A 19,970-nucleotide genomic window follows, 5' to 3' on the forward strand; every position below is an offset into this window, starting at 1 on the left:
GACACAAAATGTGCATACTATGGGAGTATGTGGAGATGATTAAAGTGGCAAGCTTTCTCAGGCTAGTGGTGGAAGAAAAAACAGTTTGGGAAAAATTACTTTTGTGTATAGTCTTGCCACACTGGGAATGGTTTCTGCTGTACTCTGTCCCTCAAGCCATGCCCAAACATCATCCCAGAGCGTGCAAGTCCCAATACCATTTTATTTAGCAATATTGCTGTAATCTCAGAGGTGAACTTACTGCACGCCTACTAACAGCCACAGAGCAAAGAGCAAACAAAAATCTGATGATCTTCCACCCAGTGCTGCTGTTTATGCTGGCCATGCTAAATTCTTAACAGATAATGCCAACTTTTCTTCTGTGTAATAAACCACACGCACCCTTTCCAGCTACAACCTGCTCCACACTCCTCCTCACTTGCTGTTTAATTGTTTTTCTAACTCCACTGCCACTGTCACAGTTCTGCTTGCTTTATCCTTGCAGGAGGGACCAAGTGAAGCAAACAGAAGGCTCCCTTCTCAGGAAGGAGCATGGATCATTGCTGCCCAGAAAGGCTGGCTGTGGAGTTTCCCACTTTGGAGATCTCCAAAAGCTGCCCAGGCAGCCTGCTCTGGGTGTCCCTGCTTGGGCAGGGGAGGTTCCTACCAGCCTCAGCCATGCCGTGGTTCTGTTCCAGAAGTCTTAAAGCTGAACTGAGAACAATGCATAAGGCAAAACACCTGCTACCATTCCAACCATAACATAACCTCTCTTGGCTTCTGGGATAGGGTTTGCAAACAGAATAAACAATACTAATCTCCTGAAGACATCCTGGATTCATGTAAGCTGAAGAGATGGCAAAACTGTCCAAACCCATACAAAGGAATAGGTTGTTCTACATTATTTGAAAAGACACACTTCAACAAAGAACCGTTATCCAAATAGCTCAAACTGGTCAAGTTCAAAATGCTGCCTGTTCACTTGGCAGCAGTCCCTATCCTACCTGTAATTTCTAAACCACTAAATAATTTGCTGAGACCTTTTCCCTCAATGGAGCCTGTTAAGTGAGTAGGGACAGCTGACCTCTGAGCCCTTAGAAGTGTGAGGTTCTTGAATCTGTTTCTTTCTGATCACTCAGGCTGAGGAACCTCGGGAGGCCTCTACTCCAACCTCCCGCCCAAAGCAGGGCCAGCTCTGAGGTCAGGCAGCATTGCTCAGGGATTTGTCCATTGAGGCATGGAAAAAGGACAGAGATAAAACAACTTTCACAGAGCAACCTGCTCCAGTGCTTGACTGTCCTCATGGGCAAAATGCTTCTGCTCATATCCAGTCTGAATCTCTCGTTTCCGTTTATGCCTGTGGTCTCTCATCCTCCCACACTCAATGCTGCAAAGAGCTTTGCTCTCTCTTCTCAGTAAACTCTTTCTGGCAGACTGCTATCCCTTGGAGCCTTCTTTTCTCCAGACTGAATAAGCCGAGTTTCCTCCCTGGACAAGACTTCTAGTCCACTGTCCCTTTTGGTGGCCCACAAGCTCCCACCTACGAGCTTCCCAAATAAGCCTAAGCCTGCTCTCCTAAGCTAAAGGGTCTGCTCTCAAACCTTTCCAACTCTCCTTGGGATCCTGAGGTCCATTATTTCACAGTTTCTATAGGCAATACTGCCACTGATTATCACACCTAACCTTGTTCGTGAAGAGCATCAGAACCTGCTGTGTATTACTTCTGCTTAGCCTATCCAGCACTTGTATGAAGAAATTACCTCTGACACCCTTCAGAACCCTTGGGGACTGCTTGCATCTCCCACTGTGTCACCCTTTCAAGTAGTATCAAGGAAACTGAGTTCCCCCCTAAGAACAAGGTTTGTCATCTGGAGAGTTCCTTAACGTGTTTGAATAGACTTTAACTACTTTCTCTCAACTTTTTCCACTACTTGTACTAGTATTTGTCAAAACAGTTTCACAGAACAATTCCTGAAGCTGCATGGTTTGTTCTTAAGACACAGAGACAATCGGTCTTTTTAATTTCCCCCATTATCATTTGAACAAAGGTTTTCTTTCTTACCTCTGAGAGCATTAATCCTGTTACAGTCCAGTGGACTCATGCCACGTTCAAGATTACCGTATACGTTGCTTTTCACCAGCACATCTTCAGTGAACAGATGACGGATTAGGTAGCGAGCTGACAACTCCGGCCGAGACTTCCCCTTAGCCACATAAATGACTGAGAAAGGCAGCTGGACGTTGCGCCATGGACTTCCAAGTAGTTCTGGAAAAAAAAGTCATGGAGAGAAGTATTTTACTCATTCCATACCACCTATCCCGTAAAATGGATGTATTACACTGAAACTACAACACAAAATATTCTCCCCTGAAACTACTGTACTTGGTTGGAGAGACCGGAGCAAAACTGCAACACGACAGCTAATTCTAAAATATAACAGATTGTAGACAGATGTTCCAGTAGCCAAAAAACCTGCCTGTTTTACAACAGTGTAATAGCACTTCTGATACGCTTTCCGCAATGCTAGCAATGTAGCCTTCATTAATGATCACTTTCTAAATGGTTTTCCTCTCATGTGTAAAGAAGATGCTATTCCAATTACACAAATAAATAAAAGTTCCGCTATTACAATGGTGCTTAGGTCCCTTAAGCGGAAACTGAAAACAGTGAATATTTTTACAACTACTTCAGCATGACTCCACTGCCAACCAGGCAGTTCTTTGGGGGTCAGAATAGTAGTAACAGATCACGGGTGCAGGAGCAGATCTGCTAGAGCCCCAAAGTGATTCTAATCAAATAATACAAATGCAACTAACAGTTCATTTTCCTTGAAGCTCTCTACAGGCATCATATGCTGAACATGAACTTTCCAGCTGATGCATTTATACGTTATCTTTTTTTTTTTTTAAGTGCAAAGGCTACCTTAAGATTTATTTTTTTCTTTAATTGTCAGTTTAACAGAAGGATGTGTTTTTCTTCTGAAATTACAATGTCATTTCGTAAATATTCTGAATGAGCTCACTCCATTAAATTAGAATATCTATCCAAAAAATATTGCAAAAAAGGGACAAGTGTGAAGCAATTCCTGGAGAAGTGAAAGACTGAGCAGACTATCTTACAACTGAACTTTCCAGCCTTATAGTGGACATAGTGTTATTTCCCATAACACGGGAAACTGGTAGATGCAAACATTCTGTTAGCCAGATCATGTTCCTGTTTGCTCCCAAGAAGACTTACACACCAAGAGGCTAAGAGAAGAGCCACATAGTTCAGCAAATCCCTTTACTTCACAATTTCACCTATAGTAGCACCTTCTGCTTTTCATTGACCATTTAAAACATAACATGCATAAATCCAGAGGATGACAATTTCTCAGTTTACCCATGGGTTCCAAAGACTGCAGTTTCTTGACTGAAGGTGTGTGAAAAGGTTCTGGAAACTTTTCCCATCCTGAGTTCTGCAGACTGTCAGTTGTGGAAATGGTGATTTTCTGAGGGTTTTGAGAACTCCCTTCATTATCTTCATTACAATTTAAATCTACACACAGAGATGTATCTGGAGTGTCGGCTAATTTTTCTTTCCCGTCAGCTATCTCCTGAAACAAGTAAATGAGGTTAACATGCGCACCAGAAAAAGCCTACCTGTTTTCTATTTAGTGTTCCAGTTCGTTTCCCATTTAGTGTAAATTAGATTCCATGTATTTACAATGTAGTTATTGCTGAATCTCTATCATCACAGCTACAGGTGAAACAGATACTACATATTCATGGCTTGGCACAAAGGTTTGTAGAAGCAGAGGTGAATGGAGTTACAGGTGTTTTGGGAGTGATGCTTCCGTAAATATAAAGTCGAAATGCATAACTGGATATATCTGATGGAAAGGCTGTGAAAACAGTGCTAGCAGCTACATGTCTAAGCTCTCAACCAGATCTGATGCTACTCCTGGGCTAAGGGAGTTGGGGTTGTTCAGCCTGGAAAAGAGAAGGCTCCAGGGAGATCTTACGGCAGCTTTACAGTACCTAAAGGGGCCCTACAGGGAAGCTGGGGAGGGACTCTTGGTTAGGTAGTGTAGGGATAGGACAAGGGGGAATGGCTTTAAACTAAAAGAGGGTAGGTTTAGATTGGATATAAGGAAGAAATTCTTTACTGTGAGGGTGGTGAGGCACTGGGAGAGGTTGCCCAGAGAAGCTGTGGATGCCCCATCCCTGGAGGTGCTCAAGGCCAGGCTGGATGGGGCTTTGGGCAACCTGGTCTGGTGGGAGGTGTCCCTGCCCATGGCAGGGGGGTTGGAATTAGATGATCCTTAAGGTCCCTTCCAGCCCAAACCATTCTGTGATTCTATGACTCACAGAACTTTCCTTTTAGTATCTTATGCCTACATGTATCTTATTAACTGAATGCTGGGCATGGGAGCTGGAAGAGACAGAGGAAGGAAAAGGACTATGCTGCCAGTACTCCCCATATGGAACCAGTGCTGCAGTCAGCAGACCCATGCTGAGCAAGGCAAAGACAGAACCCATGGAATTTCCAATTAGTGCACCATATGACTAGGAGTTCAAATAATTAATTTGACAAGGAAACACAAATTTTGTACTTAATAAATTACCACCTTGAGACAACTTACTGGGTTTATTTTTGTTTCAGAGCGTAAACAGCGGATCATAGCATTAACATTTGTGATACAGGTTTTCCAGTCTTTTCCATATTCACTCAAATCATAGTTTGGAAAGTTAGTTGCAAGAAACTCTGCATATAAAATGTAGAAAATTGTTTAAGCTTCATGACAAGAAAGCAGTAATTAAAAGTATTCTAATGTAGGAAGGAGAGAAGGCTAAGAAATGCTTGATCTTTTTAGGAGCTTTGTATTTCTAGCTTTTATGAAAGAGATGGTAAACTCATGTTTTGAAGGTAAGCAGCAGTATGAAATTAAGATGTACAGTGATATCTTTTTAATGTGTTGACAGTAATGCTTTTATTAAACAATTTCTGGTAGAATTAAGGGAAAGATGTAACTTAAGATACCAACTTAAAAAAAAAAGACTGAGTAATTCTGATGCTGCAACAACTTTATACAGTTCATGCAAATCTCCCAGCCTTTAAAAAGGAAGGAGGAGATGCATGGGTTCACACATCTGTGCCACAAGATTTGGGGTAAATAGCTTGACAACGTTAAAAAATAATAATAAAAGCTCTCCTCATCTTCACCATTTCTCAAACAAACAAGAAAAGTGACATAAAGAGAAAGAAGAGTGTTTAAGAATAAGAATCATCAGGTAACATTTGTCCTGAGTGCACAATGGCCATAAAAAAAAACATAAAAAAACCTACAAAACCCATAACATACACGCAAAGTAAGTAGTAATGAAAAATTTAGAAGCACTTAGCATAACTCATGAACAAGAACTAAATGGAACTACGAGAAAGCAGAGTTGTTTTATCCATTTTGAACAAAAACGGACATTGAGAAGCACAAAGCAGGAACTTCAAAAACCAAAAGACACAGCAGAGCAGAGCACATCCACAACTGCGTTTAGCAGTTGCTGGACAATGATGATCATTACCATAGAGAAAAGGACACCTATATGGTAAAATCTCTGACAAGTACTGAAGAAGATAGTAAACCTGTGCATTTTCAGGAGTTGCATACCTCTTATTGCAGCAATTTTGTTGGGATCCAGTGTTCTGCGCCCCCGCGCACTCACTCCCATAATGCTACACAATAAGGTCTCCTTGGGGAACAAGACCCGAACTAAGTAGCGAGCTGCGTACTTTGGTTTAGTCTTTTGCCGAGCTTTCATCAAATAGTTTCCAAGAACTTTCACATTTCTCACCGGGTCACCAACATACTCTTTTGTAAAACAAAAACATTCAAAGAGAAAATAAAATATAATAAATTATAAAAAAATAAAAATCAAGAGAGTCATTAAAAAGAAATAGTGTTTCAAACTGTTTCTTAACCTCTAAGCCAGCCTCTGTATATGCTCTCCACTAAAACTAATTCTCCTATATATTACTTATCTTTACTCTTACAGAAATAAAGCCACAGCTTTAAGTTGTTAACAGAACTGTCTTAGTTTCACATTAACACTAACACAACTAACTGAAATAATAACACCCAAGAAAACATATTAAACACATAAGAGGTTAAAATGTTTGTACAAGTCTATTTTTGCACACGTACAGATACTATATGTTTTCAAGACGACCCATGAATAATGGCACAACCATACACACTGCTGCTAAATCACACATTGCTTACAAATTCGCAGACAGGTATCTGGGTATTTCACCTACTACTCACGTAGCTCTTCAGCTGTATGAACTTGTATTTTACACCAAAAGCAACCAAAACCTCATAGCTCAGATTTCCACATTACTCAGAGCATTTACAAAGAAATACATTATTAAAAAAAAAACAAAAAACTGGTGCTATTTGATACGTGCTTGCTTTTTATATCACAACGATGTACAGAATTCTTCATTTTCTGTGGAATACAGTATTTTGGAAGAAACCAAACACTGGAGCATTTGAGGACAGAAAGGATTTTTCACAAAACTTTCCACAAGAACAAAACAGGTATTTTCTTCACACGAATCAGGTAAGTTGTTTCTTAAATACTCAACACTCATGCAGGCATATGCTTCAACTTTACTTACAATTTCTTGTCTTTTAAAAAATATGCACAGTATGAATGTATTACTTATAACACGCAGGTCAAAAATAGTTTACATCAAGAGTCCTAAGAGAGAATAAAAGGTCTTAGTCTTAAAATAACCCAAAGCATGTACTGTAAATCAAAGGCTTTTCTTAGTCTATACAACTGTATATACACTGTGCAGAGGTTTTTAACTGATCCCCAGCATATTAAACACTCCTACGACCTTCTTTTCAAGGGATTTAAACACTATTCTATAATAAGCATGTTTGTAAAGGCAGCCAGTTCTGTTCCTTTACTTTTGTTAAATGATGACAAAGAGATTTCTTTAGGCATAATTTTCTACACTAAGAGCAATTTTTTAGCCTATATGTCCGTGTGTTTATTGCAAAGGAACTCACCGAAGCTTGGATGGATGGAGACCGAAGAAGATGGCAGTTCCTTACTAATGTTCACACTCCCAGATGCATTTCTGTAGTTCACCACCACAGCTTTGTTTCCCAGGCTGGTCTCAGATGGTGCTGGCATCACTGAGGATGCCACTGAGGAAGGTGCACTGTTGACAGTACTTTCCACAACACTGGCTGAAAGATTTGATTGCGGAGGAAGGTCAGGGATGCCGTTAGTTGTTGTGAATGGTGAATGCAATGAATGTGTAGAAACTATGGTGGGAAGTGGAGGGCTCTGCCTAAGAACAGGCTGCTGCGGTTCAAGCTGAACAGTCTGTTGAACACTTTTTATTGTGGAATTGACCTGAACGTGGCCATTTTGTAAAGCGACCCTTATGACTGGGTTATGCATTCCCTGGCCTGGTGAAGAGAACTGAAGACTTGATTCCCTTTCCATGGATTTTTGTACTCTTATTCTTCCTTGGGGCAAATGACTGGAACTTCTGTATGTAAATCCAACTGGTTTCTGTAAATGTGATTCAGAAAACAATTAAATGGTTAAATTAGATATAGCTGATCTTTCGAAAACCAGGAATACTACTTTTTAGTATTTATGCTATTGGCAATAGACTTCACAGGATCACAGTGTGGCTGGGGCTGGCAGGGCCCTCTGGGCTCACCTGCTCCAAGCCCTGCCCAAGCAGGGCCACCCAGAGCAGGCTGCCCAGGGCCAGGCCCAGGCGGCTTTTGAAGACCTCCAAGGAGGAGACCCCACAGCCTCTCTGGGCAGCCTGTGCCAGGGCTCCTCACCCGCACAGCACAGAAGTGCTGCCTGGTGCTCAGAGGGAGCCTCCTGTGCTCCAGTTCATGCCCACTGCCTCTTGTCCTGGCACTGGGCACCACTGAAAGGAGCCTGGCTCCATCTTCTTTGCACGTGTCCGTTCAGGTATTTATACACCTGAATAAAGTATAAGATCCTCCCTGAGCCTGCTCTTCTCCAGGCTGAAGAGTCTCAGCTCTCTCAGCATCTGGAGAGATGCTCCAGTCCCTTAACCACTTTCATGGCCCTGTGTTTAACTCTTATTATGTCCACATCCCGATGGTACTGGGGGGCTCACACTGGAGACAACACTCCAGCACACTTCACGCCTCACTGTCATGAGGCCACTGCTATTCTTCTTCTTTCTTTTATTCTCACTTGTAGTTCAGACACTAAGAGTTTATCTGGTCAGCTTGAGTGCTTCTCAAGTTTTCTCTACCTGGGGTGCTGGCTTTTTTTTTTTTTTTTAACTTTCTAAAAAGACAGAGAAATGTATAATGAGAAAGACACCTTTGTGAAAGCTCATTTTTAGTGGAAAAAAAATAATAATGGGCAAAATAAAGTTAAGAGTTTTTGAACCATTGACCCAGACTTCTGAATTATCAAGGGCTGTCCACTGCTATATTAGTTTCCTTTTAATAAAGAAAAAACAAAACTGATTCACCTTCTCTCCTGGCTCCCTCTTCATTCTTTATTTGCTGGCTGAAAGCACTGAACATCCAGATCTTGCCCATAATGGCAGACTCCAAAGTGACTAAAAAGGACAAACTAAGAGATGGGCTATGCTTTCCATCTTTTGGAGTCTTTCGTTAAGAAACATACGCACCCTAAAACTTATATTCTAGTTTGAAATTCACTGATCAGGAGTTACCCAATGTAGCTGATATATTTTTGTTTAGTTGTTTAAAAACAGAGGTCTGATCATATTCCACCCTTGCAACCTTTAAAAATCTATAACCTCAGGAAAGGCTTACCTAAATGTTTGTCCATTTCTCTGAGTATTTGAGTTGATTTCATTAAAAAAAAAAAAAGTACCTTCACCAGAAACCTCTCCTTATTTATATCCTTAGCCCATTACAGACATAACAATAGCACAGCTTTAAAAATTCACAGCATTCCTGATGGTTTCAAAGAGAAAATGCAAGCAGAACCTGAGAAAATGGTTGGCAGCATACATTTGCTGGCTTCTGTCTTGCACCATATAATGATAAAAGTTTTCTTTAAAAAAGCTGTGCAGGTTATTTTTAATTTGAACATTAAAGTAGCTGCCTTGCCACCTGATCAAAGGGACAGCTAAGAAAGCAGAGGTCATGTGGTCCAAGTACTGCTAACGACACCGATTTGTTCCCCAAATCTTGTGTTTTTGGTTAATTGGACAGTACAAGCTGTCAGGACAAGTTGTCAGGACAAATAAGTACTGCCATATAAAATATAACATCCAATTCATAACTGACATGCATGAAAGTGTCATCATGTTTACTCGCATACGTTTTACTCAATGCAAATGGCTTTACTGATGTCTTGATGTCTCTTGACAACAGAATCACCTCTGCCACGTTAAAAGCTTTGTAGTATTGTTGACAAAGAAAGGTCATTACAGATTTTGTGACCTTCAAAAATCACCTGTAATGTTTTTCCTTTAAAGAGCGTTTGTACTTAAAATACAAATACTCTGTCTCTTTAGTTAACAGCAGATTAACCATGTAAAAACAAAATAGATAACGTACTCAGCATTGTGCCTTCTTAAAAATTTTGAAGAAAGTCATTTTATTAGAAAAATACAATTCTGTACTGCAACAATGGAGAGGACAACACACCACTAAGGTCTAAAAATCAACTTGCTAATGGAATCAGCATGGTTCTGTGATGCATAAGCTCTCTTCTAACTCTTGAAACCAATGAGACAGTACACCACACCTGGTCAAACAGTAACAGAAATATAACCAAATAATATGTAACCTACACAATTCCTTCCCATTCCTTCCAACAAGAACAGATTTTTACAGCATCTATTACGGGATCCTGAATTTGATGAGGGCCACTGGCAATTCTGTGACCACTAGTCAACAACAACACAGGAGACTGAAGCTGTCATATAATAAGAAATCTAGAACAATTGAATTGAAATGGAATCAACTAGTTTGCTACTATTTTTAGTCTTAGTGAAAGGTTTTTCATTTTAAATAAGCATCAGAAGAAATGAGAAAATTAAAAGAAAAAAAAAGTTCTCAAGTTCTTTAATACTTACAGGTTTGAGCAACAGTGGCCTCACACGAGTATGCTGCATTTCTGAAACCTTTCGATGTAGTAGGTCAAGCTTTTTATCCAGTTTCTGAATGGCATCATACATGGCCTGATAACAAATGTACAGGTTTAAATGTACAGCATTGTTTCCCAAGAACCCAATTTAAATCTGAAGAAATCAAGTAAATTCCACTAAAGGCAAAATTTCCTCCCTAACATTGGGCAAGATCAGTAAATAATAAATATCTTCTTTAAGCACATTAAACATGAATGCAAATAACAATAGTAAATATCATGGTAAAAAGAATTCTCAGAGAAGCCCACTCCTGCTATTTTAACATGGATGACATTTACATGTTGTTCTTCCTGCTTGTGTAATGTTTTCATTTTATCTACTATTTGGTACATTTCACTTTACATTGAAAAGCTACTGACAACCAGTAAAGGAAGCTAGGTATATACTATTTTAAGTCACAATAAGCTCCCAAGTACAGAGGTGAAAGGCTCGTAGGCAGTCACTGAAATATTGATTTTTATATCACTAATGGAAATATATTTAGAACAATACTGTCTGTAAAGTTAAATTCCCAAATGGAATTCAATCCAGCCAAGGATGTCATCAAAGACAAGAAGTGCTTCTAGAAGGACATGGGTAACAAAGGGAAGTCTAGGGAAAATGTGGGTCCATTGCTGAATGAGATAGTGGGACAGGGAAAAGAAGCACTGAATGCCTTCCTTGCCTCAGTCTTTACTAGCAAGACAGGCCTTCAGGAACCCCAGAGACCAGAGGTAAAGACTGGAGCAAGGAAGGTATGTCCTTGGTGGAAGAGGATGAGGTCAGGGAACACTTAAGCAAATTGGACATTCGTAAGTCCATAGGCCCTGATGGAATGTATCTATGCTGAGGGAGCTGGCAGGTGCTACTGCAAGACCACTCTTGATAATTTTAAATCAATCGTGACAATTTGGAGAAGTGCCAAATGACTGGATGAAAGTAAATGTCACTCCTGTCTTCAAGAAGGGTAAGAAAAAGGACCCCAGGAACTACAGGCTAGTCAACCCCACCTCAGTCCCTGGGAAGGTGATGGAGCAGCTAAGGCTGGAAACCATTTCCAGGCACACAAAGGACAAGAAAATAATTAAAAGCAGTCAGCATTGTTTCACCATGGGGAAGTCAAGCTTGACCAACCTGATAAGCTTCTGTGATGAAATGAGCAGCCTGATGGATGAGGGGAGGGCAGCAGATATTGTCTACCTCGTCTTCAGCAAGGCCTTTGACACTGTCAACCATAAGAGTCTCATACACAAGCTGTTGATGTATGGGCTGGATGAGCAGCAAGATGGATTGGAACTGGCTGAACAGCCAGGACCAGAGGGTGGTGAACAGTGTCACACAGCCTAACTGGAGGCCAGACTTCAGATGTCAAAAGTAAAGAACTCACCAAAACAACACTAGCAGCATTTTGGCAGATTTTTGACAAGCCTTGGGGACTTTCAAAGGCTGGGTATGTATGACAGTCAGATCTTTCCAATTACTGTAAAGCCCCTCACAGTAAATCACTTTTGTATTAAAGCTTAAGATTTGAAGTATTCATGCCAGCTATGGTGTGAGAAGTTCAGAGTACAAAAAAAATTATATTTTCACTGAAAATACAGCAATTAAGTGAAAGCCAGCCAGTGAACAACTGGAAAGGCTGAAGTTCTAGCTTATCAAATATAGATTTCAAATCTTCCTGAAGTTTACCTAAAATTGTTTCAATGCCATGGAAGGGAAAGAGAAAAAAAAATACCTGGCAATAACTGAGGACCTCCATAAGAGTTTTCTGCTGATCTCCAATGTAGGAAGCTTCGGATACAATACTCCCCTTTTTCATTAAAATAATATTAAAAAAAAAAAAGTGTAAGCTAGCAATACACACACAGTCTTATGATAAAACGTTAATGAAACAAATCCCAACTTCAAACATCATTTTAGTCTATGCCAAAATATATAACCCCAAAGCAGTACTTACAAGTCATTAACAAAAGAACGTGAACTTACACATTCATAATCTGGTTCATACTCATAAATGACACTGTCACTGTCTTCATACTCTCCTTCCCCGGTTCTCATCTGGGAAATAACATAAAGAACTTGTAATGTTCTGAAAAATGAAAGAATTCTGCATATAAACAACAGAGAGAACCTATTAGGAATCTTACTTAGACACTTTCAGTTGTTGCTATATTCCCTCCCTGGCTACGAAAGGGCCCAAGAAAGTGAGATTTAACAAAGGCATCTCATTTATGTGCCTGCAGTTAGGTCATATGAATACTCACCTCATCTTTGGTTTTACGGTATTGTATTCATGTTTAAAATAAACCTCTTCCAAATTTTTATTAAAGATATGTATTGTTATTTGGTTATACTAAGGCCAGAACTTTCTCATACAGCTACATAGGTAATAACTACTATTGTAACTTTACTAATATATAACTACAGTCATATCCTGTATAACCAGGCTTATGTAATTATGAGACTCCACACACATTTTTACACTAATTTAAATAAATTTTTTTTTCCTCTAATTGATTTATTTCAATGGTTATAACTCTGCACCAAAATGCTGTAAAAATGTCTATCCACCAGCTAATAAAAGTAATTTTCTTGCTTGAAAGGAGTTGCATGAAAAGTCCTTTTAGATGGGAATCAACAGTGCCACCACCTGGACAACGTTAATGTTTTTACTTTAGTGGATAGGAGTAGTTCCTGTCCACGATACAGGATAGATTTGGAGGCTTTGTTTTTACAAAACAGAAACAAACAACAAAAAAAGCCACCAAAAAGAAATAAAGAAAAAAAAACTTTAAGACATATTTATTTGGGGCTAACTGTGAAAGAGGGAATTATATTCTTTACAAGAGGTAGAATTATAAGAGAAGGTGCATTGTTAATCATTAGACAACCCAACTCCTAAAATTTAAGGAGTTATCTTCTGTATGGTGACACAAACAAAGTTTCAGACCTGCCTCAAGATAAAAACTTATGTAATCTGTCTTTGATCAGAACCTGTCATCAGGTCATGAGTGCAAACCCTTATTCAACATTATGTTCCAACTCTATTTAATCCTAAACTGCACAAATATTTTACTGCAAAATAAGAGCATGTACATGGAAAGTAAGTTGCTCTCTTGTGTAGACTACTTGTTACTATACATAAGTACAATATCCAGCATAAGGTTTTACCCATGCTGGAAGCTCCCGGACACACTGTGGATATATCCTACCCACGCTTCATCAAAATGTCATCAAATGAGCATAGAAAAGTGAAGGAAAAATGGCATTTCCAATTACATTGAAACTGTCCTCAAAACAAGGGGCTACTGTTTGGCTACACATACCACACTCTGTCCCACTAGAGTGGGGGCGAGCCGTTTTCTTTTATTATGCAAAAACACAAAATCCATTTTTTCAGGCGTGTGACCATTTCCTCTCTGCATGCTTGCAGAATGGCTCATTTGTGATGGCACTCGTTCAGTCAGGACTGATAAGCCTTCGCTTCCTGAAAGGTGAAGAGAAAGCAAAGCACATCAGTGGGTTTCTCCCATTGATTTAAACATTGGACTATAAAAACATGTACAGCCACTTTTTAGAAAAAACAAACAGAACAACCACCACTTTCAAACTGCTTGGTTACTTGAAATTTGTTTACTAGCATGTTATTAAACACTTATTATTCCAGTTGCTGGAGTTATAGACCATATATAGCTGGAGAATAGACCATTGTCTCTCTTTAAAAGCACAAACAACTGTGGCAGTTTAGTACAGCCTACAACACAGTTTACTCGATGGTCAGAGAATATCGAGGCTCCAAGCACGTAGTAACACAAGAACAAGTTAAGCCAGGCCAGAGAGAAGCAAGCTCTAAGGAGGCTCACCGTGAGAGGACATTTGGACAGTATTCCCCTCTCTTCTGCTGCCCTGTTCTCTGCCAAGAAATTGCAGAGACCCACCAAAAGAGGTGAGGAAAAGAGTCGCTGCAGTGTTAAGGAAGCCAGCTGCCCATCCCTGGGAGGATGTCCATGCCTCGCCCAAGAGGAGGACTCCAGACAATCACTTACGTGCTAACAAGTCCAACGCCCACGCCTGGGAGAGATGGACTCCTTCAGCAGCCTGATAACCACGTTATCAATGGTTAGCAATTGTCACCAGGGAGAGGTGGCTCTTGGCGGGGCCTGCCTAGTGGCAGGACTTCGCACAGAAGTGGGGGTGGGAACCAACTGCAGCCCGCTGGCTTTCCATCGAAAGGAATGTTCTTTTAGCTGGGATTAACTTCTTAGCCAGACCTCTCAAATCTTAAGAAGTAATGATTTTACCACCACACTAGAATATAACGGCCCCTGAAAACAAAACAAACAAAATAACCAGCCCACCAACCAGTTTGCCACTCTTTCCTCCTAATTCTTTTCAATCCCACACAATTGCCAGACCTACCTATTGAAGGATATTAAATAATTTTCACATTTCATATTGCAAAAATCCCCCTGTCCATCGTTTACAGGTTTCTACCTCAAACTTTCAGGAAAGAGCTATGGCAACACTCTTAAGAGGAAACGATTTCCCCTTGATTTCTGTGTATTTTAGATAAAGGCAGAGCCAAGCGCTATACAGATAGTACTTGTAGAAAAGAGGATATTGAAAGCTGAGAAAAGCTGGAGAAGCTATGCAAGACCTTGGTAGGTTTTGAAGAAATAAAGAGAAAAAAACCTCAGCTGGCATAAGAAGCCTCTGCCTTTCTACCTGCTGTGAAATAGCGTTTTGGAGCTTAGGGCAAACCGAAAAAGTATGGTAGGGCGTTCGTTCTGTTGATACTTATAGTAAGTTCCTCCCAGGTATAAGGGGCTGCATGAGAAAAGTTACCAGGCTACTTCTTACTACTTTTGAAAAACAGAATTAATTTTACAGCCTGACTGGAAGGAAGAACTAACACCTCAGATGTGAAGGGGGAGAAAAAAAAACCGAATGGGCCAGGGGCAAGGAAGGAGAAATACCGAAAAGCAAACGCAACTGCTTGGGTTTTATGGACTAGAGGTGGAAGGGCTAGGGTAGAAAAAGGGGTAACACGTTCAGTATCATAAACTTTAAAAAAAATCTTTGCATGAAGGGCCCAGACAAATGTAACAAAGCTGGCGTATACTGCATAGACAAGATCTGCGGTAGCTAGACTACCGTAGTTAGCATCATTTTGGAACCACAGACAGTAACTGAATAATAAAAAAATATGTAATTGCTTAATATTTATATCTTCAGTTAAGATCTACCTACTCTCTCACTCAGCTCCAAAGTATGCTTCCTTGCCCAAATCACGCTGCCTCTCTGCCCCTGCCATGCAGGCCAAGCTAGCATCCGTCTCCTAGAAATAATCACCCCCAAAGCTGAGAGCCTGGGATGTGGCAGCACTCTGTGGGACAAACACCAACACAGGCAAGACAATCTGTTGGAAGCAGCGGTGCAGGGCAGCAGGATAAATGCTCTAGCACAATGTACTCCCTCAAACTCCAGATACTTTCTGCTGCCAAAGGAGAATGCCACTTCACCTGGAGAAACATTAGGTAACTGGTTTAATTACATTTAAAACTCATTACACTTATGTTAAACTAACCAGCTTCCCAATTAACTCCCCAAATATAGATTTAACAATATGACAACCTTAAAAAAAAAAAAAAAGCCAAAGTGATACCAAGTCTGTGGACATAAGTGGGTAAGTAAAAAGCATAATAGTACTGCTGTGGCAGCAAGCTGGGAGGAATAAAGACCTAGATCTGTATCTCAGTGATGTTGAGCTTGCTTTGCCAGCTAAGTATCTGTAGGTGAGAAGATCGGAGACAAAATGTAAGAGAAAAGTTTTGGACAGACAGAACCAGATCTGGTGAAAAGGCACTGCTCTAAAAGACACCAACCTAAGGTGGTGGTTGAATAAGAACAGAGAAAATTTTAGTTCAAAGGGTTAAGTTCAGCAGTTAAGGTAAACTTAGGTCGTGTTTTGGCCATACATGCCACTATACCCTATTTTAACTAGATAATACTTAACACTAGCAATCTACAACAACAAAAGCTCTAATCCTGAAGATTACAAAAATGCCTTTTACCTTTTAAAAACAATCATCCCCACTCATCATGACTCCTTTGCTGATAATGAAATAGTTATTCATTTCCTGAAACAAGGTCAGCAACTGTCTGTGATAGTTTCCTGGGTAGGATTTCTTATTTATTTTCAAAACAGAGAAAAAAAAAACTGAGTAAATCACCTTCCTTCTTCCCCCAAAACGTGTTCTTATGTATAAATGTACAGAAATTTACAGCACACTCTGCTGTCAAGTAGAAGACCAAAGAGCTTTTCAGTAGCACCTAACAACAACGGGAAACTAAGATGTGTGGGACTTTGGTGAAGAGAAATACTGATAAGAACCTCTATTAAGCCAACTAGCTGAAAAAAAGGTAATAAATACCTTCACTTAACTACAGACATTTCCTTTGCTAACTTAGCAACAGTGCTACTGGACTTACAAAATGCTATTAACAGCTATGATTGAATTTTGCCTGGGCCAATGGAAAACTGAGTAAGATTTCTGAAAGCCTCTGGATCTTAGATGCCAAAATAAAGACAATGAATTAAAGAATCACTGGAGGCTACTTAAAGCTAATAGTTTACCACCCTAAACAACCATCAACCATCATTGACCATCATCAACAACCATTCATTACACATTAGTATCAGCAGTGTTCCACTTGACAGTTGATCCAGAAACTTCATCTTTTGGATTAGTTTTTTTTCCATGACATTTGCTTTCCAAATTGCTTGCTAATCATTATCTAATTAGCTCCTAGGTATACATGAGAAGCCTCTATTTTAAACATAGTATTATTTCAGTGGGTTCACTATTAGTAAAGACCTCTAAAGTAATAATTAAAAAGGCATCTATTTTTAAATCATAGAACGGCCTGGTTTGGAAAGGACCCTAAGGATCATCTAATTCCAGCCCCCTGCCCTGGGCAGGGACACCTCCCACCAGACCAGGTTGCCCAAAGCCCCATCCAGCCTGGCCTTGAACAACCCCAGGGATGGGGCATCCACAGCTTCCCTGGGCAACCTGTGCCAGGGCCTCACCACCCTCCGAGTAAAGAATTTCTTCCAAATATCGAATCTAAATCCATCCTCTTTTAGTTTAAAGCCATTATTCCTTGTCCTATCCCTAAACTCCCTGACCAAGAGTCCCTCTCCAGCTTTCCTGTAGCCCCTTTTAGGTACTGGAAGGCCACTATAAGGTCTCCCTGGAGCCTTCTCTTCTCCAGGCTGCACAACCCCAACTCCTTCAGCCTGTCCCCATAGGAGAGGTGCTCCAGCCCTCTGATCATCCTTGTGGCCCTCCTCTGGACTCATTCTAATACATCCATGTCCTTCTTGTGCTGGGGGCCCCAGAGCTGGATGCAGGACTCCAGGTGGGGTCTCATGAGAGCAGAGTAGAGGGGGAGAATCACCTCCCTCGACCTGCTGGCCATGCTTTTTGTCCGTGGAGGGGTGAAGTGGCTCTGTAAGGGCACCTCAGTCTTCGGGGGAAGCCTCTTCCTCCTGCTGGTCCTTGTTGTTGGCAGCTTCAACTCTTTGGTGTTATTGGTGCTCCTCCCTTATGTGAGGGCCGGTGAGGGAGTTGTGGGCTGTTTGGCCACGGGCTGTGCAACCCCTGCAGACTGTGCTAGGATCCAGCTGCCTAACTCCTCAGCCTTCCTTATGCTATGCAGACAACCTATACAAACAATCCTATAGCTTTTGAATGTAATATGCTTTAAAGATGGGTAACACAGAAAGCATTAAAGACAGAAGCACTGAACATACAGCATTAAAATTAGCCACTAACTATGAGATCACCAAAGAAAATGAAGTGCAGATTACCATACGCGAGTTGAGCCACATGGTGAACGTTACTGTTTACTTCAGAGTTTTGTTCCATCGGCACGCAGCTTTGTGTGGACAGTCCATTTTCTCCATCTTCTGTTTCAGAATTGTCAATAATCACTGCTTCAACATCATCCTCAACATTCACAGAGTCGTAATCTATCAGTGTAAGCAGAAAGAGAAGCAGGTTAAGACTAGACACTATTCTGAATATCAGATGAAAACTGTAATACTCTTATCACGCCTAGCATTATCTCAATTCTACCACAGGCGAATTTTAGAACAGTTTCACTTTAACATTTAAATATGAGGTCACTTAAACACGTGTACTGAGGTTTTAACACACACTAGAAGGGAAATGGCTTCCTCTTGCTTAGTTGGCAGGACTCCTAAAAGTATTCAGCACCTAACTCCGCCTGCAGCGCCCAGCTCCAACAGGAATAGTTCCAGGTCAGTAACAAGTACTCCTGAAAACTCCACCATTTCCATTCAAGCATCCAACAAGACATAATAATTTGTTTTTGAAATTTTACTTCCGTAAACATGAAATATTTAATACACTCAAAACAAATCAGTCTACAAATCCTAACTGCGTATTTGATATTCAGATCAACCCAAGCAATGGCTCTCAGTGAGATGCTGTGCAGAAACACTGAATGGGAAATCTCCAGTACTATGTGTGTTTTTTTTTTTTCCAATTAACTATATCAGGGTCAAGAAAAAAGTGTCCTGGTGTCAGATGAACTATTACAGCTAGATCTGGCATTTGGAGGAGGGCAAGGAAGGGAGAGGAATTCATCCTTGATGAAAGAAATTAATGGAAGGAATCATACTGTGAGGCACTAAACTGAATTAGAAAATACAACTTAATTCAGCCAGCACACACACAGTGACATGTATGTCATCTTTTCCACAGGATCTCTGCCCCATTCAGTGTACAAAATGGGATGAGCTCCGGGGATGAACCAGGGCTGTATGAGTTTAACAGTGGTCTGCTTCTTTACTCTCGTACAAAGAATTCACTCCTAATCCTTCTCCCTTCCCTCTGTTCCAATTTCTCAAGAGCCTAACAGGTGAGAAATAAACTGGATCTACAGGTGAGCGTCTTCACTCTGGCCACTACTCCTGTCTAATCCAGAAGAAACAACACAGAAGGGTTTGGATTTGGCTGTCATCAGATTAGGAAACACTACTTCACCCAGTTAAGGGTATATTCAGAGACGCCCATCAACCACCATACAGCCAACAGCTACGTTTATAGTAATAAATGAGGCTGAAAATCCAGTAGCCCTGCAAGAAGGAGCTTAGTTGAGCAGACATGAGCTGGGATACGCTGCTTTGGCTCAAAGTCAGAGAATGGTTCCTTGCCAGTTTTAAATTGCTGTATAGAAAAAGGAAAATACTGAGGAACCAGCACATAGCAAAGACAAAGCAGGGCCATCTGGACTAGAGGAGGGAGAGTACGATGAGATGTCAGGAGTGTTACTAGACGTGGTTGACAGTAAAAATCAAAGCTCAGTCTTCCATGCTCTCTACCAGCCTTTCTTCAACAAGTTTCAAAATCAGAATCTCCACAGCATAGTGAATTCCAAAGTTTCCAAAATCTGCAGCTACAGAAGTTTAGAGCTAGAGGATGCCTAGAGGATGAACATAAACCAAACATGAAGACACAGAAAGGGAAGAGACCCCACTTTCAAAAAAAAATTATTACATTTCTACAATGATGTAGAAACAATGACACAAAAAGCACTCGTCTCTCAAAACTTTTAATCCCCAAGATAGTGGTCAGGATCCTCTTCATATCCAGGACTTTTAACTTCATCACCTACTGCTCAGCACTCAAAGGGAAATTACTTCCTCTTCAGAATGGCACTCTTACCTGCACAGTCAGGTAATACTGAAATTAGCACACCCGACCCATTTCCATTAATATTTACCAACATGGCT

General features: G+C 40.5%; 1 protein-coding gene across 4 annotated transcripts in view; it reads right to left on the reverse strand.

Moving 5' to 3' along the window:
* BEND2 (BEN domain containing 2) overlaps window positions 1-19,970 on the reverse strand; it is a 29,729-nt gene that overhangs the window by 4,929 nt on the left and 4,830 nt on the right. For all 4 annotated transcript variants that reach the window (XM_048066852.2, XM_048066851.2, XM_013183982.3 and 1 more), the window contains exons 2-11: window positions 18,021-18,182; window positions 13,471-13,631; window positions 12,131-12,202; window positions 11,880-11,954; window positions 10,094-10,198; window positions 7,038-7,551; window positions 5,628-5,828; window positions 4,605-4,726; window positions 3,362-3,575; window positions 2,042-2,245 (exon numbers count right to left, since the gene is read on the reverse strand). In XM_048066852.2, the coding sequence (XP_047922809.1) occupies window positions 2,042-2,245; window positions 3,362-3,575; window positions 4,605-4,726; window positions 5,628-5,828; window positions 7,038-7,551; window positions 10,094-10,198; window positions 11,880-11,954; window positions 12,131-12,202; window positions 13,471-13,631; window positions 18,021-18,182 (1,830 nt within the window). The remainder of the gene's footprint in view (window positions 1-2,041; window positions 2,246-3,361; window positions 3,576-4,604; window positions 4,727-5,627; window positions 5,829-7,037; window positions 7,552-10,093; window positions 10,199-11,879; window positions 11,955-12,130; window positions 12,203-13,470; window positions 13,632-18,020; window positions 18,183-19,970) is intronic.

This window comes from Anser cygnoides, chromosome 1 (genome assembly GCF_040182565.1).
Source record: "Anser cygnoides isolate HZ-2024a breed goose chromosome 1, Taihu_goose_T2T_genome, whole genome shotgun sequence".
Classification (NCBI taxonomy): domain Eukaryota; kingdom Metazoa; phylum Chordata; class Aves; order Anseriformes; family Anatidae; genus Anser; species Anser cygnoides.